Source organism: Perissodus microlepis, chromosome 2 (genome assembly GCF_051167445.1).
Source record: "Perissodus microlepis isolate ML-2025 ecotype Zambia chromosome 2, ASM5116744v1, whole genome shotgun sequence".
NCBI lineage: Eukaryota > Metazoa > Chordata > Actinopteri > Cichliformes > Cichlidae > Perissodus > Perissodus microlepis.
In genome coordinates, this window is record NC_140462.1 from 9584844 (window position 1) to 9611119 (window position 26276).

The 26276-nt window shown below is 41.9% G+C and overlaps 1 protein-coding gene across 3 annotated transcripts; it reads right to left on the reverse strand.

Annotated features, from left to right (window-relative positions):
* Positions 1-458: 458 nt before the first annotated feature.
* On the reverse strand, positions 459-25940 carry kdm3b (lysine (K)-specific demethylase 3B). Of its 3 annotated transcripts, none has more exons than XM_084944487.1 (25): positions 25418-25940; positions 17468-17626; positions 14225-14338; positions 13807-13912; positions 12907-13031; positions 12749-12808; positions 11932-12627; positions 10614-11811; positions 10315-10531; positions 9988-10202; positions 9742-9894; positions 9519-9626; positions 9280-9407; positions 8883-9180; positions 8517-8770; positions 7881-8153; positions 7547-7718; positions 7321-7411; positions 6991-7121; positions 6784-6903; positions 5942-5965; positions 3319-3458; positions 2941-3117; positions 2684-2818; positions 459-1414 (listed from the first exon to the last, which is right to left on the reverse strand). In XM_084944487.1, the coding sequence occupies exons 1-25, from the start codon at positions 25622-25624 to the stop codon at positions 1307-1309; spliced, it is 5409 nt and encodes a 1802-aa protein (XP_084800613.1). In that variant the 5' UTR covers positions 25625-25940; the 3' UTR covers positions 459-1306. The 3 variants fall into 3 exon arrangements, with proteins under 3 accessions (XP_084800613.1, XP_084800605.1, XP_084800615.1); XM_084944479.1 differs by having other exon boundaries at positions 8883-9183; XM_084944489.1 differs by lacking the exon at positions 5942-5965 and having other exon boundaries at positions 8883-9183.
* Positions 25941-26276: the final 336 nt, after the last annotated feature.

The following is a 26276-nucleotide window of genomic DNA, read 5'->3' on the forward strand; positions in this document are numbered from 1 at the left end:
GATCTACCAGTGTTGCATCTTGCAAGTCAAACAAGGACTGGTTTGGGACTGCACTTCAGCCAATGCAATAAAGACATACAATAGAACTATCAGTCATGGATTGGCCTCCCCAGAGCCCCAAACCTCAACATTATTGAAGCAGTGTGGGATCATCATGACAGAACGAAACAAAAGGCATCTCTGAATGTTGTTTAAGAAGCCTGGAGAAGTATTCCTGAAGAATACTTAGTATCACTGCACCCGATTTACATTTTCCCAGCAAATTATAAAGAAATGGGTGACTCAAGACTTTTGCAGAGCACAACATAACTGCGAACTGCATCTCTTTTTTGGGATGTTTGACCAAACAGGCAATCAGATACCAGCAAACTTGTATTTTAATACCATTTACATCTTAGCGGTGCATGGGTAGAGGCTTTATGGGTTAAAAAAAATAAAATAAAAAAAATCAGAAGCAGCAGTTTTTGTAAATTTTATTGTGAAAAATCAAACAGACTGCTAGATCAATATATATATTGATACAATGTTAATGGCCAGTAGTTCTGTTCAGCTGCAATTGTGATTCTTGAACCATGTTGGAAGTCTGCAGTTCATTCAGCCCACATGACAAAGACAAGTGAAAAAAACTGCCCTCCTTTGAAGCCCCACCCAACCAATTATTACCTTGTGGTGTATAAAAAAAAAAAAAAAGACTTCTTACTCTAAAAGTGAAATAAGAAAACTAAAAATACAAAACTTTGGTCTGCTTCCCTTGACTGGCTGTTTTCACAAATTCATTTCAGCCACAGAGGGCAGAAACAATCAGCTGTTTAAAAACTTAAACAGAAAAAAAAAAAAAATCTACAAAAAACAGGTTAACCTCGCTCCTATTGAAGAAAGATAATATCAATGTCATCAAAATAGGAAAGTTAGCCCAGTACTCACATTTTTGTCAGTTGCTTATATTGTAGCTGAACCTCTGCTTCAAAGGCACGTCAGCTTTTACCTCCCTTACTCTCACGTCTTGCATGTACAATGAAAACAGAACAAACACACTGACCTTAAATACAGAGTTAACCAAAATCAGAAAAAAAAAAGGAAAACAACTAGACAAGTTTGAGCGTACTGTGTAACAGCGATAAAGGACTTCCTTCATCGAAGCGCTGATTTGTCCCTCCCCATCTAATCAAATGTACAGTCTTCCCAAACTCAAACCTTCACTGCCCCCAAAACAACCTACACTATCTCTGTACTCTGCGCTGTGCAGCTGGTACTTGTTTATGTAGGTATGAAATGTATGCGCTGTGTGCATGTAGTGGAGTGGTCTTCAGAGGCCAGCGGTTTGAGGAGACGAGTAAGGACGCGTTAGTTTGGATTCGTGGGCCTTCAGCGTCCCAATGGCGTCCTTCACTGCGTGATAGATGATGTTCTTCACCTGAGGGTAAAATATACAACAAAACCGCAGGTGAGACAACACCAGACACAAAACACCTCACACCGATAAGAAATGATAACTTTTCAATGCTGCTGTGAGAAAAAAAAAAGTTATTTTATTATCTTACTTTGAAGAGTATCATCGTGCTTTTCCTTTTATTTAACAAAAACATAGCATTGTTATATGTAAACACACGTTGTGCTGTGTTTGACTATAAAACAGAGACAGAACAATCAGCTTTTCCCAGTGAGAACTCTATAAACATGCTGCTGCGTTATAGTGAAGAATGGCCTCTAATATAAACATCCACCTTTGTAACAGTGTATACACTCACTGATCCCTTTGTTACACCTGTTCAGCTGCTGGTTAATGCAAATATCAAATCAGCCAATCACATGGCAGTAATTCAGTGGAGCTACGTGTGTAGACATGGTCAAACTGAGTATCTGAATGGGCAAGAAAGGTGATTTAGGTGACTTTAAACATTTATCTGCTGGGATTTTCCCACACAATCTCCTGGGCTTACAGGGAACGGGTCTGAAAAAAGTCGGAATTTCAAAGAGCATGAAAACATGGATCCATCCAACTTTAGGCTACTCAGTACTAGCTGAGCAACACTGAAGCAATCTCACAAAGCACTAATCATCTCAAACAGGTTTTTCAAACATGACCAAGAGTTCACTGCACTCAAACAACCTCCACAGTTAACAGATCCCAATCCAATAGAGCACCTGATGTGGTAGAACAGAAGATTCCCGTCATGGATGTAGAAACTGTGTGATGCTGTCATGTCAATGTGAATGAAAATCTGAGGAATGTTTCCAGCACCTTGTTGAATCTATGCCATGAAAAATTAAAACTAATCTAAAGACAACCCCATTACCAGCCAGGTGTAACTAATGAAGTGTCCGCTGAGTGTGTATATATACACAAGGGTTAACAGAACAGACACAAGAGTGTATGAAAGGTAAACAATATAATATGTGCCTGTTTCTTTAAACCCTTCAATTTTTAACACTTTATAATGCTGTTCAGGCTTCAGCCCCAGTTTATAGATAACATACTGGTAACCAATCTTAATTTTATAGTTTTTAAATAACTGTCAGCAACTAATAAACTCTTTGTTCCAATAAAAAGATCATAAAACTGTGAACACAGAGTTAAGTAAACTATAGCCTACAGCTTCAAGCGACACAAGCAAACATCGTCCTCTAGTATAAACCATCCAAATAAGACATAAAACTACACACAGAGGAAAAACACACCCACCTGGAGTTTATCTTCATGGTTTGTGTGAGTAGTGGACAGGTGTCTGAACTCCTGGGTCAGCCTAAAACAGTGCCTCACATGCTCGGGAGACACAAAGTCCTCCGCCACCTTGATACAGCTGTACAGGTTGTGCACCTGAGCGTGCAGAAAGGACAAATGTGTTCATGGAGGTGTGAGAAAAATCACAAAAAACAGGCAGGTCTGTTGAATCACAGGGTATGTGTACAGCTGTACTTTTCATATAAAAACAGTCTGACCTGGTGGGGAGCTCCAGCAGGGATAAATACAGCATCTCCTAAGAACTGTACAATGGCCCAACCCTGGACGCCATATTCTTCGTAGAGCCTGCGGCGGAGCACCTGGTCCAGGTACCAGCTCTGGTCATGAATCGGGTCGTGATCTGGCGGGTTCTCTTGACCTTGTTCTTCTCCCACCTGCGAAAGGTCAGGACAAGCCATTGCTTAGAAAGGATGAGCTTTTAACTAAAGTTCCCCGGCTGGCTAATTTTTGTTTGTGAACTTTAATCATCTTCTGCAGAAATCAAGCTATCGTTCTACCCCAGTTTTATTTATCCAATGACAAAATGTTACGGCTAGCGACAGGCCAGCCTGAAACAGATCTGCTGGCTTGCTGACCTTGCGAAGCAGCTCCCTGATTTTCTCTGCGTCCTTGGCAGCATAGATGTGCCAGAGAGCTCCAGGCTTCTCCTTTCCCTCGTGCACCCTCCTCTTCGTCATTTCATCCACATCGCCTTCCTCAATGGTGGTCAGGACCTCTGGAGACCAAACATAAACAAACAACAGTTGTAATCAGCACTGTCTCTATAACAGCTGTAACAGAAGTTAGTTTATTTGACTTTTAGTGGCCTCTTTAAATTAGCTTTTGCACTGTGATTGTTAAATTTTTCCACAGCACTTTAAACACTACTGTGTTTTACTCGATTCCATTTCCATGAATGACTAAGCTAAGTGCTGGGACAGTGATTGGAAGTGCTAAATCTACATATTTTTTCTTTAAATAGAACAATTTCATTCATATACATCCATCACAGACTTTTTTCTTGGCAGAAACGGTGCAGGGATGTAGTTCTCAACTGGTGACAAATGACCTAAGAGGACATCAATACTGTAAGAGTTTTATTCTGAAGTGCACTAAAAGCTCAGAATCTGCATCTTCCATGACACAAGCATGCCAAGCAGCAGGCCTGTGTGCTCATGGGTTTTCAATGAACTGTGACCACCGTATTTCCTCAAATACTAACCATGACTTTTATGTACCTCAACTGCTAAAGCAGGTCTGTATCAAGAGGCAGGTTTACTTTCTAATGTCTTGTTTGTTTGTTTGTTTGTTTTTTTAAAAATGCATTTATGGTCTTGTCTCAGTAGGAATACTTTTTTAAAGTTAGTGCATTATTGTACTTCAAATTAAAAGCCCTTTAGTGTTGCAGTGCACAGAAACACTTTGATTTTAAAGGCATACAAAAATACAAGAGAACCCAGACAGGCTAATTTCTTCATGCTGATCACGTCCCCCAGGCATTATTGGAGGCGCTCCTTTTAGCTGAATAAAGGTTTTCACTTGAGAAAATACGGTAATTAATATAAATGCGGCTTAAGCATTCATATTATTGAGATCCAAATCTTTATTATTATTATTATTATATTTAATAAACGATGTTTCTAGTGCATGAAAGCATTGTACATTTCCTAACTACTAACTACATTTTTTGGAAATATGTCGCTACTGAAAATGTAGATCCTGTGGTCAGACCAGTTGAGAACTACTGGGGCAAAGGACAGGACAAGCTGCAGACTACACAATCACATTTATGACACATAAACATTCACATTCACAGCCTACTGCTGACTTACACAGCAGCTAAAACTACTGCCTTAATAAGAGTCCACTGGACTCTCGCCATAATACTGACAGACCTTTGATTCATTAACACGAATCGAAACAAACGCGTGTAATAAAATCCGTCGCATCAGTGGACTTTCATCTTTCCCTCACCAAAAACCTGGCTGTGGTCAAAGTTTCTCATTGAAATCTAAACGTGTTTGCATTCAGCATAAACGTGCCCGTGTACGACTGCAGTTTTTTACTCTCTAGTCCATCATAAATAACTTCTTTACAGCTATAAGGTCAGCTCCTAGGCTACAACAGTCCTTTTATGTTAATGTTGTTGGGGTCTTTATGTATAAAAGGAAGGATACTAAGGATTTGTCTTAAACCGACTTACTGATAATGATGTGCTCATTAGAGTAATATTCTTTGGACTGTAATCACAGTGCAATAAAATAAATCCTAATAAAAGTTTTAGGTGGTTTAATGCTTCAAAATGAAAAGAAACATCCGGCTGATTCTTTCTAAACTTTTCCACTGAACATTGAAAAAGCTGGGAAACTAAAGTACAATAACCCATCCAGTTTTATCCTGCACAGAGTGGCTTTCCTGACTAGCCACTCTGCACCCTTTCCACTTCCTGGGTCACCACCAGGAAGTGGAAAGGGTGAAAAATATATACAACTTAAAAAGAAAGTAGTAATTTCAGCATAATTAACTTTTGAAAGATAAATCACCAGCTGGATGTGGAGGTTCTATTCCTAATGTTCTTTTTTGCTAACTTTGCTCAATAATGCATAACAAATCTCTTCCCTCTAATACTCACTTATGTCTCCCTTATGTCTTTGCTATAAATTTAAAACCTCATCAACTAAATAAGAATATTAGATAAACACACTACAGGAAAATGTAGTTTCCTACATTTCCTACTTATCCCTAATTGCGTGTGTGCAGGAGCATGAGAGTCACTCAGATGAGTGAAAAGAAGCCTGCAGAGGGGAACAGGTAATGCCAAATCTAGATGCCCTTCATTCAAACTTTTCTCCCACAGGGTAAGGACCAGAGCACAGTGCACCCAAAACTACCAAATCTCCAACCAAATGTGTCACATTTATCTAACCCAACACTGAAAATACACAGAAGGAAAATAAAACAAAAAACACGGATCTCCATAGAGCAGCAAAGCGGAAAATTTAAATGCCATATGTGGTTACTTAGTTTAATAAAGCGTGTATTTACACAGAAATCTGGAAAAAGCGTACAAAAATGCAGCAGCAGAAACTAGCAGACGGTTCCCAGTGCTCTGGCCCCTACTGCACAGATAACAGAAGGATGGAGTGGAGGAGTGAAGAAGGGGAGTTAGTCAAGAAGAAGGGCATGCTACTCAAGTTATACAACTGAAAGTCTACAGACCTTTGCGTCCAGAGATTTCTGCCTCTGTGAATGAGAAATTTTGCCACAATGTAAATGAGCAAGACCCACTGAAGGGTCTTATCAGAGTCCAAGCCAAGACAACTAAAACAGTGTAGCTATAATATTTAGGATGAGGTTGTGGAAAAACTGACAAGGTTGTTCAAGAGCGATAAAGTGAGGAATGAGTGATGAAGTGTTTCAAGAAGAAAGTTCGTTAACTTGTACTCCACTTAATGCTTCACAGGATAATATGGCTTTAGTGTGCAAGGTGTGTAATATTGTTACAGAAATACTCTCACATTACAAAAATGTGTGTTTTTGGAAGTCAGGATGGATTTCAAAAACATTCATATATTACAGTAACACATTTTTACTATCAGGAACAGATATGTGTGTAAATCTCACTGTCACAAGTCTGGAAAATAAAACAAAACCCTGACATTTAAAGCTTATTTCCATTTATTACTATAGCTGATTAAGTTTCTCTTTGCTTATATGGTTTTGCACGTTTACTTTTAAGCCATAAATCTGACAGAGACTCCAGATATCTGACCTGTAGTGCTAAATCTGGATGTTCGGGGTTATTTACATGATGGAGTCATACTAGCTAATGTACACTGTCCCTTCTTAAATCAAATGAGCAGCGGAGGCAACAGCGTCGGAGCACCAATGCGACTCTCTTCCATTTACGGAGAGACCACAGAGGTAAAATTTTTAGCTCCTATTTGGTTCATTTTATTGGAAATCGGTTAAATAAAACAATCCTGATCTTCAATGAGTTTGTTGAAGACAGAAAGCAAGACCGTAAAAAAAGGAGACAAAGTGTGTTTAAGTCTACCAACCTTCCTCCTGGTTGTCTTCTCCGTGAGGGATGCCAACATAGACCATGACGTTGACCGCATCAGACACATCCAGGTGGAGGTTAGTGGTTCCCACCTTCCGGTCTTCAGTCGATATTAAGCCTGCAGGTTAAAATAGAGGGAAAAGAATACATTATATCGCATATAAGGCGAGAAAGACGAAATAATTCCATCAGACGTTGTTCTTACCATAAGCGTTGTACATCTTCGGTCCAAGGTCAGGACGCACAAAAAAGTTAGGGAGGCGCGAAGCGAGATTTAGACGACCGTCTCTTTTTGTGTACTCGGGCAAAGGGAGGTTGTCCATTAAATTGTCAAACCTGGGAAAGGTACAAGAGACATTCCCATCAATAACAGACCTTACATAAATACAAACAGGCAGAATTTACAGCTGCAAAGCGTGAAAATACAAAGAAGAGATAAAATCAGTTAGCTCCTCTATGTCCTCTATGTGTATGAGCGAACAATCGCAGAACATCACTGAAACGCTTTCTCTGTAAATGTTTTTGTGTTCCTCACCGTGTGGGCATCATGTCCCTGAAGTCTTCACCTGGAGGCCAGTCCTTTAATTTTAACACCATGGGCAGGCCATCGGCATCTTGCAGTCGCTCTGCATTCATAAAAAACACATTTAGTGACATCTGTCCAGCATCAGAGAAAAACATGCTAGATACAATAATTGGTGATCTCATGGATCCAAGTAACAAATAAAATAATTGAGGAAAAACAGAGTTTGGATACTCACTGGAAATAACCTCAAAGCCATCCCAGAACTCTCGCACCTTTACATCAGAGATAATAGCACAATTTCTACAATTGACCAGGTCTACGTCCTGGTCTCCAAACTCCTCGCTGAAAGCATCAGGCCGCCACAACTCAGTCTTCAGACGTTTATGTATCCCTGACACCAACACAGGCTGGCCACAAAGCAGAGGTAATCAGACAGTAACGGGTGAGTTACATCAATCAATGCAATAAAATTTCAACCCATAGCTCAGTAACATCCATCTCTGCATTATTTTAACACAAAAATCAAAGAATTGGATGAAAGATGAAGTTATGCTCATCATAATTCTTACCTGTCCCTGCTTCCAGCACTCTCTGAAGATCTTCCAGTTGTTGCTGTTGCTGGGATCCTGTAGGCAAAGGAGTCGGCCATCACAGAGCCAGGAGTGTGAGGTATGTGGCTCCAAAACGCTAAGGCCCATTACGCCGTCTTTGCGAGACCCCAACGCTCCGAGTTCTCCGCCTTCAGAGGCCCCGGTGCGACGGCCCTCGGCCTTCTTGGTCTCCACAACTGAGGCGATGATGTGATCCAGGAAGTTTGGAAGGCTGCTCTTCAGCTTGTCACTCTGTCAGGTCACATAAAGGTTTTGGGTTACCCAGCTATGTAGTTTTATTCGTAGTTAGCCGATACTATTGTTGAAGGAGTACAGTTTCAGTATTTTATACACTAAAATTTACAAAGAATCAGTAGATGGTGGTAATTTTTTAATGATTTACTCCACAACTTGTGCACTTCAGAAATCTGTTGCTTGCTGAAATACAACAAATAGTATTCCTGTTTTGAGCATCTAAATTTCCATATTTAAATGGACTTGAAGTATAATTTCAACTTCTGAAACTTAGCTGAAGTTTTTGTGTTGATACATACGTTTGAAAAAAATTGATCAACACTATATCATCATATGGAAAAATGAAAACATTTTACTTACGCCTGCTGAGGTAAAAACAGAGGGGAATGGTACCCCACTCTCTCCAGGGCCTTGGGGCAGTTTTCCTGGTCCGGAGTTGAGCAGGTCCCGGAGACTGGATCCCTCAGGTTTAGACTGGGCCATGCTGGAGCCCAGTAAAAGGCTGTTAAATAGCTTAGGGCTAGAAGCAGAAGGCTTTGACAGAGCACTGAGGGAGTCCAGGCCGAAGGGAGGTCGACTGTCTCGACTCATTATGGAGCGAAGCGAACCGGATTCTGGAGAAAGATGGGAGGAAGGAGCAACGTTATTCAGATCCTATGTTGATGTAATCTTTTTCATGCACTAAGATTTTACGCACTCAACACTTGTAACCCACTTCTTACTTACCCTTTGTGTCATCCTTGGCTTTCTGTGTGGCCAAGTCTGCCAGCCAGTGCAGAGCAGAGCTGTTGCCTTCTCCTGATGAGCGCGACTCCTTGGCAGAGGACTGTGTGAGGTTACAGGGGGAGGACGTACCACTGGTGGAGGTACTGGTACTGCCCACACTTTCTCCACCCCCACTGTCTGACGATACTGGTGTCTGTGTGATTTCTGTTTTGATTGCTGATGTTTCTCCCTCTGATTTTGGAGTGATGCCAGTACCAGAGGTTGCACCTGCGAGGCCACCCCCACTGCCCGGTGTGGACTGCTGAGACACACATAACAAGATAGCAGAATCGTCAGTTTAGGAGCTTTCAAAGTGTAGACATGAGAAAAGAAAGCTCGGAAAGTTGTAAAACTGTACCTGTGAAATCCCATTTGGGGCAGTAGGGCGCACTAGAGGCTTAGTGTGTCGATTGGCACAGGGACAGTTGGCTTTAATACCCCACTTGCCTCTTGCTGAGTGCACCATGTCTCCTATATTGTAAAGAGCTGGAAGAGAAGGACAGTACGATCATCACACCTTTTACTGTAGCAATATTTGATCACGGGTAACATTTAATGTTCCTGCGATGGGGGAGTTGATCATAATGTACATGTTACCTGTTCCAGGTATAATTTGTGTAGGCATGAGGTTTTGTGGCTCGTGAGGTTGGCCTTTGGCACACTTCAACCAAGAGAAAACTTCATCCTCCGGAGTTTCGTCTACATCTGAAGGAAAGAATAAAGTCAACCATGTATTTCCAACACAATAAGCTAAATAAGGAATAAAATAAGACACACTAAACAGCCCTAAAGTTACTCTAATATCACTGCAGTGACTCACCCTCCCTTGGCCTGTTCCTGCGAAGCCGGTAGCAGTCCAGACACACTCCGAACCCACATTTACGACAGACCCAGTGGATGTTGAACAGGGTGGTCTCACACACATCGCACATTTCTCTGACGCCTCGCACGGCACGTTTCCAGGCCACTTTCTCTGCAGGACAATCAAAAAATAAGCGGATTAGACTCGTGGCAAACAAAACTCTAATGAGAAAACATGAGCTTGGAGAGATGTCTTTATACTTACGGTGAGGCTCCACCATCATCATGGCCTCCTTCTCAGACATCACCAACTGACAAAACTGATCTCCCACATTGGCCAGGATGTACTTGGATGTGTCGAGGTCGAGGCCCTCATGGACAGCGGGCACAGGTAGCCACAGTCCCATGGCCATAGAATCACTCTGCTGGGGACTTAAGAAACCTTCCACACGCAGCACACCTTTACGAGTGAAAGCCAGCCTAGTCACGAGCAAAAAGAGTAAAACATTAAGGTCAAAACACACATTTTTTTTGAAAATAAAGAAATACATAACTAAAATTATAAAGAAAGACAAAGCTGCGTGATCCATACCTTCTGAAGTGGAAAAAACGACAGGCTACATTCGGATCATCATCGTCGTCGCTCTCTTCGCCCGTATTCCGATATTTCCGATAACGCTCCAGGCGGCATTCGCGGCACTTGTGCAAGTGAGGGGCCACATTGATGCAGGAGCCATCTTGAAGAAAGGACTCACCAGACTGCTTTAGACGACGCACCTTGCTCTGATCTTTAAGTACAGACTGACCCACTGGAAAAGAGTGTTTAGTGTTACCTCTCTTGGTAAGCTTGTTTATCACCATTTTAAAAAGTGAGAAGTGGACAAGTCTTACCTTTGAAAGGCTTGTTACGTGGACGGCTCTTAGCGGCCCCCTGGACCTTATTTTTCTGCATGATGGCTCCATCCTTGGCAGAAACAGAAGGTCCTCCTGGGATTTGACCTTTCTCCAGGCCCTCTTCATTATCACTCAGATCTGAGAGGTCACTGTTGCTGCTGGACTCAGAGTCATGTTTAGATGACTGGCCTCTGTCTTCCAAGCTAAACTTCTGAGACTGGCTCTGGTCAAAGGGCACGGGCACCTCCTCCATTCCGCCAGGGCCAGCGTTTCCAAACATCGGGCAGTCTGAGGTGGATGATGGGATCTCGCTAACGTCTTGCTCCTCCTTTGTCTCAGTCCCTTCACTTTGTAACGTCTGAGACGAGGCTGGTGCCAGAGAGGGGGAAGTGCTGGTTGAAGCAGCTGCTGACGATGCTGGGAAAGGAGAAGACAGAATCCCCTTAGGTGGCTCTGCCATAGTGAACAGGTTCGGCTTGCTGTCCAGCGCAGGACCCATGGACTGTGGCTCGGACCCAGTTAGGCCAACGAAAGCTGTGAGGGAGGATTTTTCCCCGTATGCCAAAAATGGATTAGCAGACTCCTTGGAGTTCTGTAGAAAAAGGTTCTGGTGACTCTCTGCAGAATTAAAACCAGACTGCAGCCCTAAGCCAACTACTGAACTTCCATTATTACTGTTCTTTTTAGAAGCACTTTGGGCTCCAGAGGACACTGGTGGACCACCCACATTTAAGCCAGAGCTCCGTCCTCCTGGAGAGCCCCCCATGCCCTGGAAGGGTGATGATGATTTGTTGAACACACCATTTCCCGTTTGCTGGACCTCAGGCACTTTAGGCTGCTCAGGCTTTTTCAGCCCTTCAGTGGGGGCTGCTGGCTTGAAAAGGCTTGGAGGCTCTTTACTCAGGCTCTCAGACACTGCAGTAAAGTAATTGGTGTCCTTGGATTGGGTCTGATCAGCAGTTAGATTTAGGCTGGTGACAGACTTCTGCGACATGCACTGGAAAAACAGGTTCTGGTCTGGCTTAGGCTGAGCCTCAGTCTTTGCTCCACCAAAACTGAAGCCAAAAGGCTTGGGAGCATCCTGAGAGGCTGTGGTAGTGGTAGGAGCTCCGTTGGTCTGTGAGGTAACATCTCCAAATACAGGAGCAGTAGGTCCAGCTTGGGACAAACAAAAGCCTGATGCCGTTTTAGATCCCTGAGGAACAGAAACACAACACGGTTAAGTCAAATAATAGAGATAACAGATTGCAAAGAGCAATTTGTTGGAAATGTTTATACAGTATTAATGGTACAGTATTAACATCATTGGTTTTACCTCCGCCTGGCTTCCCCAGTTAGAAGTTTTAGAGCTAAAACCCACAGAAGCTGAAAGCGAAACACTGGGAACGCTGTCTTGTGACCAAGAAATGGTGACAGGTCCTGGGGAAACAAGAGCAGCTGTTTTGGAATAAGCTGCCTGGTTGCCCTCCTCTCGTTCGAGCTGGGGGGATGAGGAGGCCTTGGGGGCTGGTGCTCCAGGAACCAAGACTGGCATCTGGCCTAGTGAGGGAAAAGACGCAGTGGAAAAGGGGGAAGGGGCTGGTTTGAGGGGAGGAGGAGTAGGTGTAATGGTGGTGGTCGAGTCTGCTGCTCCCTGCGTGGCGACTGCGCGACCGTTTTCTTTGACGTGGCCGGGATAGCGAGGAGAACTAGCGTTTGACTGGTCCATCTGGAGCGAGGAATTAATTGTTGGGGGCGAACCTCGGCCCTGAGGAAAGGTTCCATCTGAAGAGCTTCCATTTTTGGTTGTGCTGCTGACTCTATCACCAGCGTCTCCAGCCCAAATCCCCATCGCGTCCACTGCAGTTTTGCTGGTGTCGCCGCAGTTCTGTGCGTCCGCTCCGGTATCTGCTGCTCCTTTAAACCGTTTCAAGTTCAAGTCATCCTCACCTTCTGAGGCAGTCCTGCGTCTGCGTCCGCTGTCCCCTTTCATTGTTTCGCTGTCCTTCCTTCGCCGCCCATTCTTGCCAAGCTAAAGGCAGAAAATATCCAGAAATAATTAAAAATCTAAATCTCAAATGACTTATTAACTAAACATACAGCACACAGCATGAGGAGAGTTTGATGGATATCGACTACTGAAACAACCCTACCTCCTCCTCTGTCAGCATGACGTGTATCACACGAGGATCAACCATCTGATTTTCTTCTCCCTGCAGCGCAAAAAAAAAGAAAAAAAAGTGTAGTCATTAAGTAACATTTATTTACACCATGAACAGTAGAATTTATTTAGGCAAAACATAAACATTACCTTATCCAAGGTAATCTCCATAATGTGAGAGATAGGGTCGTGCTGTGAGACCAGTCCAGTGGCCCAGCACTCTTCAAACTCCGGCTGGTACACACGAACTTTGCGTCCTTGAATGGTGTATGAACCTGAGGACAGGTACAATGGGAAAACAGGACTTGAGAGAATTAAATCTACATCCCTCGCATGTCATTTAAATCTGCCAGACAGACATGTTGCTTTTAAATAAAACACAGATGGTTTTTATTCTGAACTCAAATTCCTTTATTCCTCTAACAATACGGGTGACAGTGTCCAACTTGAAGGCCAGATCCGCTCTGTGAAAGAGACCAGCCAATAGAGGACTTTGTAAAATGTGAAAAATACAGAGGAGGGCAGCATAATATTTAGGCCTTCCACTATAATTTGCACTAAACAAATTGCAGCAAAGGTATCGCTTAATGGGAATAGTTGTCTGCACTGTTATAGCCCATTTCCACTAGTACCTACTCAGGTCAGATTGGCTTGACTCAACTTTAAGGATTTTCCAGTAGGTGGTGGTACCTGGTACTTTTTAGTACCTACTCAGCCGGGGTTCAAACTGATCTGAGGTCATCTGAAAACAGACTGCATGCCACCGATTAGCTAGTCAGTGGGAAGCTAATTAACCCAAGCAGCTGTGTGCCAATGTGCTTGTCTGAGTTGCTGTTGTACCAAACGTGTAAATCACTAAACTACAAAGCCACCCAAACGCCACGTTTAAGAACATCAAATAAATCATAACCAGCAATTACTGGGCTTAACTTAAATAAGTGCCACTGATTAGAACTCCTTTCAATTTTAATTATGTGACAAACACCCTTAAGACACAACGTCCCAGATGCGAAATCGAGATAACGGAAACTGGTGAAGGTTGAAACTTACCCTTCCTGAATATCTCCTGCAGTTCAAAGTCAGTACGCCAGCTGGAGATGGCAGCCTGCAGAGATGGCTGCTCCAACAGCAAAGGGTGTCTAACATCTTTATCAACCTGCAAAAGGACAGAAACCAAACTGATCTGAAGCAGCGCTCGCAGTAGAGCTGAAATGTAGAACAAAACATGTATGCAGCTTCACCCTAGATTATTAAGTAAGAAGCACTTAATGAAAACAGAAAATAATTCAATCGTTTTACATTTAAACATGTCAGTGACATTAACATGTATCCTGAGTGATAAATAGTCAATCTGTTTAATGATTGCATGAAATAGAAAACACCAGACGCTAAATCACAAAATGTTGTTGGTACTGTTTGATATACAAGTTCACAAACTTCTTTAACAAACGCTAGAATTTTTGTATACCTCAAACCTTTGGACAGTTTTGTTGTCGGGCAGGAACTCAAAATTCTTGTTTCCAAAATACTCTACAGGAACCAAGGATCCTAAACCAACTCTGTCCACCAGAGAGCGGAAAGTCTGTGGAAAAGGCGAGAGCATGTAATGAGATAAATACAGGGAGAGAACTTACATTAGGTTTATTCAGCTCAACAACCAAAAGGAGTAACAAAAGTATGCATTTATGATTTTTTTTGTACGTTATACAATTTTGTAGATCAGTCTAATAGTCCACCACCAGTTACTTGCCACTATATTTGGTATAATCAGCAACTCGGTGCATTTAGGTGTTTAGACATGGTTAATACAACCTCCTTAAGTTCAAACTGAGCATCAGAATGGAGGAAAAATGGTCATTCAACTGACTGAATAAGGTATGGTTATTGGTTGTTGGTGTCAGACAGGCTGGACTGGGTATTTCAGACACTGCTGATCTACTGGGATTTACCCACAGGACCATCTCTAGCACTTACGGAGAATGGTCTGAAAAAGAAAGTTGCCAGTGAGCAGCAGTTCTTTGGGTAAAAATGCCATGCTGTTGTAGACTGCTTGATAGGACGGCAACAGTAACTTGAACACCCGCTTGATGAACCAAGATATGCAGAAGAGCATCTCTGAATGCAGAACACATTGAACCTTGACGCAGATGGGCAACATCAGAAGGCTCTTGGGTCTTATTTCTGTCAGCTAAGAACAGGAAACAGAGTCTACGATTCACATAGGCTCACCAAAATTGAACAACAAAGGATTGGAAATATGTTGCCTGGTCTAATGAGTCTCAATTTCTGCTGGAAAATCAATCGGCAGGGTCAGAACTTGGCATAAACAGCATGAAGACATTGATCATTCCTGCCTTGCAGGCCATTGGTGGTTTAATGGTGTGGGGATATTTTCTAGGCATACTCTAATCATCTTATAGCAACAGAGTATCGTAAATGCCACAGCCTGCCTGAGTACTGTTGCTGACCAGCTGTATCCTTTTATGCCCATGGTGTGACCATCTTCTGATGGCTGCTTCAAGCAGGATAACACACCATGTCAAAAAATCTCAAGTCATGTCTAACTGGTTTCCTGAACATGACGATGAGTTCACTGTATTGAAATGGCCTCGACAGACACCAAATCTCAATCCGATAGAGCACCTTTGGGATGTGGTGAAACAGGAGATTTACATCACGGATGTATTAGATGTATGCATTAGTTCTGCAGCTATCAATTATTTTAGTTATCGAGTGTTCGATCAATTATCTGATTAACTGAATATTACTTTGTCATATTAATGAGCAACGATAAATATTCAAAAGAGAGGAAACTGATCTTTCAAACTGCACTACTAATTGCAATTTCTAAAATGGAAACCAATGTTTTAATAATTTAACTGAATACAACGTCTGCCAAAACAATTCAAACCTCTCGTTGTATTTAAATATCATTTTAAAATCATATTTTAAAGAAAACAATTTCTTAAATCCAAAGTAACAGTAATTTCAAAAAAAAAAAAAAAAAAAAGTATATACACGACCTAAGCTGAGGCACAGAATAAAACTGTCTTCTTTCAATGTGTTCTTCCATTAATAGGAGGCAAAAAGAGTTCTGACTGTACTGTATCACCTGGACGTAGTAGATCTGGTGGGCGTTCATGCGTATGTGTTTTCTGTGTGTGTGCTCGTGTGTCTGTAAATGATGACTGCAATGAAGAAAAGCAAGCATGTCCACATTTTTAAAACTGAAGTTTTCCCTGGGCTTTTAAATGCAATATTTTCTACTGCAGAAAACAGACGTTCTAACGGTGTAGATGTAATAATTAATGGTAATAGTTGATGTCAATAATTCAGTGTCCATGTCAGCAGCCTCGAGTTTTACAGGCCCATGTATATTTTTACTGGCCTGTAGTAAAAATATTTTAAATATTTTAAATCACAAATGTGGGTGACACATTCGCATTTACATGGTGACAACTGAGCGCTACCAAGTTGTTGGATTAACCCAAAGCATTGAACCAAAAAAATGCATCAACCATTTTTTAAGATTATTGAAGGTATTCAATGATTTAATGCAGCTCTAATGTGTAACCAACAAATCTGTAGCAACTACCAATAGGAACCAGAATCTTTCAGGAATGACACCATTACTTTGTTGAATCTATACCATGAAGTATTAGGGACGGTTCTGGAGGCACTAGCAAGGTGTAACTAATGAAGTGGCAAGTGAGTGTATAAACTGGCCAATTCAAAACCGAGAAGTCTATGAAAGGGTAAAACAGACTGCACATTGACCTGGCCTCGGTTGACTTCTGTTTACTATCTGGAAGATAAGTAACATAAGCAGTTAATGATGTGCTGACTTTCCTGTCTGCCCTCAAGGTGATCATTAAGCCAGTTGTATATATGTATGTACTAAGAGTCCATGCGTGAACACATGCAAGCATTTTTCTTGTTTTTTTTTTAAATGTGCATGTAGACAATGTTTTGCAATTGCACTCAAACCGTGCAGATCATTTTTTGTTAATTCTTTGTCATACATTGGTCCCAAAATGTTGATGTTGTATAAAAGCCTTTTGTTTCTGTCCATAAAACCTCATTTGTAAGCAGTTCATAATTGAAAGAGGAGTCATTTTCATATAAATAAGAAAACAGCACTCTCACACTGATTACACAAAAAAATATAGAAACAAATAATACAATTATAAAGTGCTTTATGCATTTACATTAAACATGGATGCTCTGATCTTATGCAAGTAAAACATCAAGCACTGAATCAAACTCCATAGTAATTGATTCATTTTGTTGTTGAAATTAAGTTATCATTGCCAATATCCAGCTGCAAGTGTTAGCTGTTCAAAACACGTACCAGGTGATGGTAACCTTCAGATTGGATATTATTATACTTATATGCAAATGTGCACTGCAGAGCATACAACAATGACTAAAATAACTCCCAGTGTGGATGTGGAAGGTGAGCAACATGTAAATGGCGCTTCAATTTTTTTTTGTCTCCTCTCGATGAGTCGGGAGACACCAGTGTGGGATCAGGTGCACACTTTATTTTCAAATGAATTTCAATGACCAAAAGAGTTATCCAACTTCCATTCACTTTACATTCCAAGCATAAATCTGATCTAAGTACAGCTCACTCTATTCCTCATTCACAGATGGAGCCCAGACTATTTGGGTGGTTAATGGTTTTGCTTGTTTCCAGCTGAGCACTCACCAGAGCAGGCCAGGCTGGTGCCGAGGCTCCGCTTGTGTCGGTAACGTCGCTACGACGGGCCCAAACAATGGAGTCTTCTACCAACACAGCTTTCACCCCCTCGTCATACACCTGCACCCAAGAACAGCGCTGCGAAGCATTCTCAAACTCCACAAATACCTGCAGAATCAACCAGAACATACACACAAGGACTGTGAAGTGATGAAGCAAGTGAAATTACTGCAGACTCTTAACACTTTCAGGAAATCGCAAGTCTAAACAAACAAAGCAAATCTGATTCCTTAAAAAGGTATTAAAATATCAAATTCGATACAAAGTTAATTAATATATTACCATCACAAGATGTTAAACTGTATTTTGGTTTTGTGAATTAAGTGAACTGCATGCTATAACTATAATCCACATTTAATTTAACTTAAACTTCAAGGAGGCTGAGTACTGCTAGAGGAAAACTTGAGATATCTTTTGTTATGTTTTCAGGTTAGCCCTCAAAACCCCGGGCTGCTGTTTGGCTTTTCTAAGTGAAAAAACATCTGCACATTTACTCAGTAACTGCTCCTTTATGCATCATCTGTGGAAAAGAAAAACTTGGTAAGGTTTTGAAAAGTCCCCTTAACCATGCTGTCCAGCCCAGTGAGAAATCTGAAAAAAGATGTGTGATTTGGAGAGTAAATAACAGCCATACAAGTATGAGTCAGTCAACACTCGCTATAGAAGTGAAGAACACCAAATGGTAAGTCCACTTTAGTTCTTGCAGTTCTGGGTGCTACTCTACTATGAATGTGCCCTGCTTGAAAAATAGTACTGGCTGTGGATACCAAGAACAAGATTAATACAACTGTCATATTCTGTCCAAATGGTATTAATTTCATTTGTCTTTTTCCCCAGTAACCATAACTGTATTTGCTAGTTCTGAAAAACAAATAAACAGAACCAGACACGGGATATTACCATCACAATCAGCCTTAATAGTAGTCATTATGGCTGCCACGATTAGTCGACTAGTCAGGATTATGTCAACTATCAAAATTGTCGACGACTAATTTAATAGTCGACGTGTCGTTTGAAGCTTTTTAAGATCCCAAAAGACGCAGAAATAAGTAGTAGGATTTAAGAGTGTAATAACGGACTGAAATAGAAGATGGCAGCACTGCATGTACAAGGATTCCAGCTGCCGTTAAACCCCGAAGAAGAAGAAGCAGTGTCCGGTATCGTGGCTGTGTTCAAATTCAGGAACCGCATACTCCTGAGCCCGCATTTGTAGGCCAATTACGTTACAGCAACACGACGAAGGCTGTCCAAATTCGAAGACTCCTCCAAATCCGCCCTTCATTTCCCCAGATTTGAAGGATGGGTTGGATGTATCTTTCGTGGCCCAACCTATCCCATTCATAGCGCGGCCCTGCTCAGTTTCCTACAATGGCGGCAGCTACTTAGTTTTAATATTTCTTTTATTATTCTTTCTGGGTCAAAAAGTAAACTTTTAACATATTTTCAGGCGAGAATGTAGCTGTGTAAACTTCAAATATCTGCTCGGTTTACCAAGACACCCATATTTTCAAAAGCACTCCGACGTTTTTGGAGACGTCTGTTACCCACCAGCTCGAGAGCAGGCCGGGGTTCAAGGCTCACTAGAGCCCGTGAGAACACCGGACTCCCGGCAAATCATTTTTGAACCCACCGCCGTCTTTCGCTACTCAGGTTAAACATGATATATAAGTCACTTAGATAACTTAAAAATGTTATTGTTTGGCTTTTTTCAGTATTTTATTTGTTCCTGAGTAAATCGGTTTGGCTGAGATTAAAGTTATAGTTTTTACACAGCTGAATAAACGTCAAGCAGACAACTGATTATCAGAAGTGTCAGATGCTCGAGAATATACTCCGGTGTCCTGTTATATTTAAGATAGCAAGGAGTTTATTAAACTCCATCGAAACAATCTGCAAATTTCATTAAAATTTAATAAACTATCATCTTGTCTTTATTTTTAGTTAGCACATATCTTAAACACTTCAAGCTGTAAGCTAATGATAGTTATATAAGAGCAGATATTCTGGAGCAATAAGCTGTACGTTGTACGTCCAACTGATGCATGATCTGATTAGTCGACTAATCGCAAAAATAATCGGTGACTAGTCGACTATCAAAATAATCGTTTGTGGCAGCCCTAGTAGTCATACTATTTTTCTTTGGAGAAAAAGAATTGTAGATGCTCACAAAACACGAGCTGGATATACAAAGTTATTACAGCTGCTCCAAGAGTCAAGAACTGGAGTGGGAAGTGTCATCAAGAAATTCAAAGATTGCCACACAGTACAGAACAAGGACAACCTGGTGAAACATTATGCACACTGGAAGCGTGACCTTTGGCCACATGAGATGAAACTGGAGCTTTTTGATCACAGACACTCAGCTTATGTTTGGAGAAAGAACATCAAGCTCCCAGTGAAACATGGTGGTGGGAGTATTATGCTGAGATGACGCTTCAGTGCTTCTGGAACTAGGAATCTCGTCCCACGGAATAGTGAAGAAAGAAGGATATGTAAAGATTTTGAATGAAAACCTTTTTTACAAATGTAAAAAGAACATGTTCATAGAGACATGATTATTCCGTCATCTGTTACTTTATGCAAATATGCACAATGGTTGATCGTTGCCAAAGTTCACATTCAAATGATCGGCTACACAAAGTGACAAAGTAAACATAAGAACAGCAGAGCTCCCACTTCTCACAAAGGACTACAGCTGTTTAATGGAGATGCCAGTCTTCCAGACTCCCACCGTCTCTTCTTCTGGTCACATTTGTTTACACTTGGGGTGGGAATATTACAGCATGTTATTGATTAACACTATCTATGAAACTGATCAGCAGCGACCCAGTTTTAATAGGAAAGGTTTCCCCCAACCTTTTAAACAGTGCATTTGCATAATGACTGAAACTAGCACCAGTGATAAACAGTGGGCTGTGAGGTCAGTTTCTTGATCATTAATTTGCAAGAGAGAACAAGAGAGCCCGAATGGTAGCACCAGGTACTTGTAAGCTGCCCCCTCGAATACAAACCTCAAAAACTGCCTGTTGTTCATTTGTATAACCACATGAAAGTCAGCATCTGTTAAGACTGCTGGCTGCAAACCAATCTCGCGGGCCAACCTCTGTCTGAGTGTCAGCATCTTGAACTTGCACGTTCGTAGCTATTTGTTTAAGACTCACAGGTCGAGTAGGGGACAAAGCTCTCCCCCTTTTTTTCTAACAACAAAATAACAACTGTACCAACCTTTTTCTTACTCCGAAGGGGAGAATATTGGTATTGTTTTGTTCTGTAATTGCGCACTTGTTTCCTCCCTTAGTATCACTGCTGCTTCCTTGCAAACACAGGTTTTTACAATTCTGGGGAAACAAGGCGGCTTGGCCCGGAACTGCAAACGGTAACAAGGAGTCCCTAAGCATCCTTAACTGATTGTAACACTGGAACATGCAAGTTCATACAGTTTGTTGCAGGCACCTTTATTGGGGCACACCAATGAAATACAGTGGGGACACTTGATGTGACATCGGCACCTGATGTTTTAACACACCCAAACTGGGAGTTACAACCTGAGACATTTTGTGTGCAGGGGCTTTGTGCTTGGGAGACGGTGCTGGGAAAGTACAACGCCTTCTAGGACTGATGCTAGGACTGCGCCTCTTATTGCATCCTTGCCACTGGAGCCCCTCTCCGCTCAATCCCACACCTAGGAGGACTAAGGCTTTTTCATCCTTGGCGTTGGGTCCCACCGGTAGCTTGAATGTGGACCTTTGCGCCAAGCCGACTGGCGTGGAACTCGAGCCGGAGGCTGCGCTCTCACTGAAGGTTCACCCACAGCAGCAGTGGGTGCTGCTCTTGCCCGGCGGCAGAGGAGCAGTAGGACTGTGAGAGCTAGTTAGTTTGGGCTTGGTATGACGTCTGGGGATGATGTCATGCAGTGCCTGTTTGCTTCTTCCACAGATCAAAGCCTTAATGGCTTTGATTGATTGCCCAAATAACTCGGCAGCAAATACACAGCCCTGTCATCATGCACATATCATCACAAGTCAAGATGTAAACAGAGGTTTCCTCTTCTAATATACGCAGAGGGATGAAATCCCGTACTGTATGTGTTGTACCGAGTGAATCAACTGAAAGGGAACTATAATTTTATAGGTGAAATGTAGCCGTACTTATTTGGATGCCTGGACATATACTCTGAAGGCAGCAAACTTGCAGAGACAATACCAAGCAAACTGCTTAACCTCCAGGTAGTGATGTTTTGCCACTGTGCAAGACAATTCATTCTCAAACAACAGGGAAAAACGTTCCAAAACCTTGGTACACCCCACGCAAAAGGCAACAGATTTTCTAACTTTGTCCATGTGGCATCAAGCTTTACGGTAATTGTTCAGATTTTAAGGTTTTTCTGCACTCGTCTCATGTATCTGCAGCCTTCCTTTCATACTCTATGAAATCCACAGATCTCTGTGTCAAAAGTTTTCACTGGTCCAAATAAATCACAGGTAATAACCGCTTGTCTGCAGCACATATGGAGAGTATTTGCGGCGAGTAAGTGATCCATGATTTCCATGGTTCTTCAGTTTTACTTTTCCAAAGGTAACAAGCAATAAAAATCACCAACATGTCAAGGATTAATGACTTTAAAAAAAAATTAAAAATCAACCAAAACCAGTCTCTTCTCAACTTCATCAGATATCTTCACAATCCGGTGTTTCTCTGTATAGACAGGTGCATATGCATTATTGACTCAATACCTATACTCCACCTCCACAGTGTTAGACTGCAGCTCCAAACTACTGTGGCCCTGGAGCTTGTAGTGCATCCACCACAGCTGAAGGTCTAGCATCACCACCTGCCGTCCAAGACAGTGATGTTGGAGTACATGTGACAAAAGAAGCACCCTCTCTGGAGAATTATCTGAATGATAGAGGGCCCCTGCAACAGCAACCTGGCAAGCGATCCGGTGCATAGGGAAAACAGAAGACAGGACAGCCAGGACTAGCAGGTTCGCAGCCACTGGAGTTTCATGGTAACTGCGAGGAGTCTGTCCACTTGTAAACTGACTGCAAAGAGATTCAGTCTCTCAGACAGACTTTGAAAAACTGCCAGATACAACAAAAAGGCCATCTGTTTCCATTTATACAATAAGCGCCATATGTTAAAATCATGAACTGCCAAAGGTCTAAAATGCAGGAATGCAGAAACTTTACTAAAATTAGTTTATTGCTTGATTTTAGTCACTTTTGCCACTATTCTGACAATCTGTTTTTGTCACAACACTAGCTGCAACAACGTGGTTAGTACTGTTTTAGCTTTTTAAGTTTGCACATATAAGTACCATGCTCCTAGGGGATCTAATGTCATTTAATGAAGCAGGAACGACCACAAAGTGAGCTTTGAGTACCCTACCAAATGCCGCTTGTTGCAAAACCTTCTTAATCTAAATTTGGTGTTGCTTTTTATGAATACAGAGCATACGTTCTTCTTTCTTTGTTGTTAGGATCTGGTCCTGACAGCCTGCACTGACATCTATGAGATAAGATAATCAGAAAGCACGTGTGATAAAACGTATCAGACGGTTAAAGATGATAAGAAGCAAAAATTCATAAATTTCTGTATGGCATCTACGACTATCAGTCATCTTAGTGGCTGGATCATTATTGTAATTTCATTTGCCTGCCTATTTAATAAATCTTGTGTACCTTCAAGTCCAGATCAAGCTGGGACGACAGGAAGAGAACCTATGATCAACAAGGAGAAGCCATACTAAGGTTTCTGCAGGTTCACCTAGGGAAGGATTATTAACGATTGCCTCCTGCTGTCTTTGTCTCCACATTACCAGGGTGCCTGGTCCAGTCTGCCATCAGCAGCACACACTAAAGGTGTTGGATGGCTCTTGGCCTAACCCCCTGTCTGCAACTGAGGAAGGCTTGACTCTCTGTTACTTTACTAGTGACTTCCTTGCAGGTTTTCCAGCTGTGTGGTGCAACTAAGGCCTCTCGTCAGCTGTCTACACCCAGAGAACACCTGCAGTGGAGGCAATGGTTTTTGAGTTGTTAGTTGAAATATGACCCCAACTAGCCCATATGACCCCATATTGAAGTCACTGGACCCTTACCTGTATTCGCAAATGGGCTCAATCGGACTTAGCTCAGACCTAACAGGAAGAGAGCGTTTATGTCCGATCACACTTCTGATCGAACATGTTCTCATATCCACATCTTGTGGGAAACATTTAGAAAGGTTCAGGGCTACAGGGCATATATGGTCTAGTGTGGATCTAACTGATAAAATGTGTCCCTTCACAACACGTTTTAATTTATTTATTTGGGTTTCAGTTCAAATACACTCAAAGTTTAGATAAATTCAATGTTTAAAAGACACTGTGCTCTTTGGAAAGTTAACTTAATATTGACCAAAAATCATTGTAGTGGGATTTTTTTCTGATCATGGATGAGTGCTGCCCTACAAAGAAGAAAAAACATTACAACTACCAATCTATCCTCCATCTTCTTCACTAGACCACTGACTCACGCCTGCCAGCTACACCTCTTTAAAAAGGTTAGCACATAAACAAGCTTTTCACACGTTTTTGGACTGATCAGTTAGCCCACCTACTTTTTCAAAGCTCAGATTTCCTGACATGTCCTTACGTGTTCACTGGATGGTGGGGCTCTGAGAAGTAAACATGGGTGGCATAAACCCTCCAAGCTGGACAGACCCCTGACACATACAGCAAGGTTTAAAAGCATAAAAGGGTGTGCAGTACCACATGTCCAAGTCCTTTTGTTTTGTTTATCACTGATGGAGCAGGTTATCAGAGCAGGAGACGAACATGGATAGAAGATGTTTTTCATTATGTTTTAATAATTATGCATCGACATGCAAGATAAGGGCAGAGCACAGGAACAAGTTCTCACACAAGAAGTAAATTCCTCAGTTTAAGATTTATTTCCCAAGAAAAAAACAACAACACACAATTAGGAAATGCACACCTAAGGTCAATAAGTAGTATTGCTACTCTTTAGACAAAAGCAAACAAAAAAAGAGGACTAAGGGCTACATTTTTTGTTGTAGCTTGCTTTGTCTAATAAACAAAAAGATAAAACATCGGAAGCGATTACATTTTTTTCTTAAAACTACATTTTTACTTTACTTGATAAACAACATTAAAGTAGACAGATTAGTCATAAATGCAATCCTCATGCTAATTGTTTAATTAAAAAACGATGTGTTATCTGTTAATGTCAATTCAAAAGCATGCTACTGTAATAACCCGCATTTGGACTACGAAGTGCAGCTGTCATGTAGGTCAACCACCGCCACCCAGTTTTCAAAAACTCTCCCAATTGTTGGGCTCGGCAACACTACACTTTCATTCATTCATTCATTCTAATTTTCACCCCGAGCAACAGTGTGAATACTTAATAATCTGGACGCAGAGTACGCTCGCAGGGATTCCTGGTTCGCCCCTTTATGAACTTGTAAGGCCTTTAACTAGACAAACCTCAGCCAACGGTGGAAGCTCATCAACCTTTACGGTTACTCTGTGACTGCCGGTGATTTGTTTCAGTGCAATGAACGCTTAGTTAGCTCTAACGTATCGATGCTTTCCAAATTCGTGCTAAATAGTTAACGAATAACACTGGAGCTGGGTGTCAGAGAGCTGAAAAGCGAACAAAGCAAAGGCCAAAAAAAATCCCCGGCCTCGAGTTTAGCTGCGCCCCAGTGGCTGCGACTTGGAGCTAGCTAGTATGTCCAAAAGCTAACATAAAATACTAGCAAATGTAGCATCGGTGCTAGGTAAAAATGTGTTCGCTAATGTAGAGCACATAATAAACAGCTGGTACACTGTGCATGTATGTTAACTGTTGTGTATTTAGCTATGCAGGACGGCATCAGCTAAATGTAAACACTGACCGTTAGCCCCGCTGCAGTGGTTGTTGTTGTCGCCTCCCCGACGCTAACCTCCGGGGCGGCCAGGCCGATGACACTCACTGCCCGCACAGTTCCCCGAAGCCAGTCCCGGGCCCAGGCAGCCTGCTCCGACTCGGATCCATTCGCGGACCTGCCGTCGTCGAGGAGCAAAAGCAAACGCTTCCCTATCAATTCAAGAGAGTCCTCCATGGTTTGCTCACAGGCTAGCTGCCTCTAGTAAGCCACCATAAACAGTGTGAACTTCTCCGCTTGGGATGGGAACTCGAGAAAGCTAAGGTTAGGGTACGATCGGAAAACAGCTTTAAGCTCGGTGCACAATACGGCTCGATTCGACGGTTGCGCTGCACCCCGGGGACACGCGGCTGAGGACCGGGTCACGCCAGGAATTCACCCAGTCGAAACGTTTTTGTCCTCGGTGTTAACGCGACTATCCAGCTCTGTCCGCCATTTAGCCCTGCAACAATCAAACGCACTCCTCGTACTCAGGCAGCACTGCGGAGAAAGTGTGCGCAAACAGCGACCTCTAGCGACAGGACCGCAGAGCACCTCAACGATAGCTGCTTTATTTTTCAGGATTTTCCGCAGTGTTAACCAGAGATAGCTGGACCAGCCCAACTAGACTGCAAATGGTTAAAATACTTGTATCAAAACGATTACTTACATTATTTATATTTAATTTGATTCAACAACCTATTGATTTATTTTACAGGGATATTCACTTGTTACAAAGATCACAAAAAATAACACATGTAAATTTGTTGTTAAAATTTAAGTCTTCAATTGTACAAAAATACTGCCAGCAATCAAGGAAATAAGCTTGGAGTAAGCGCACAATGTGTCA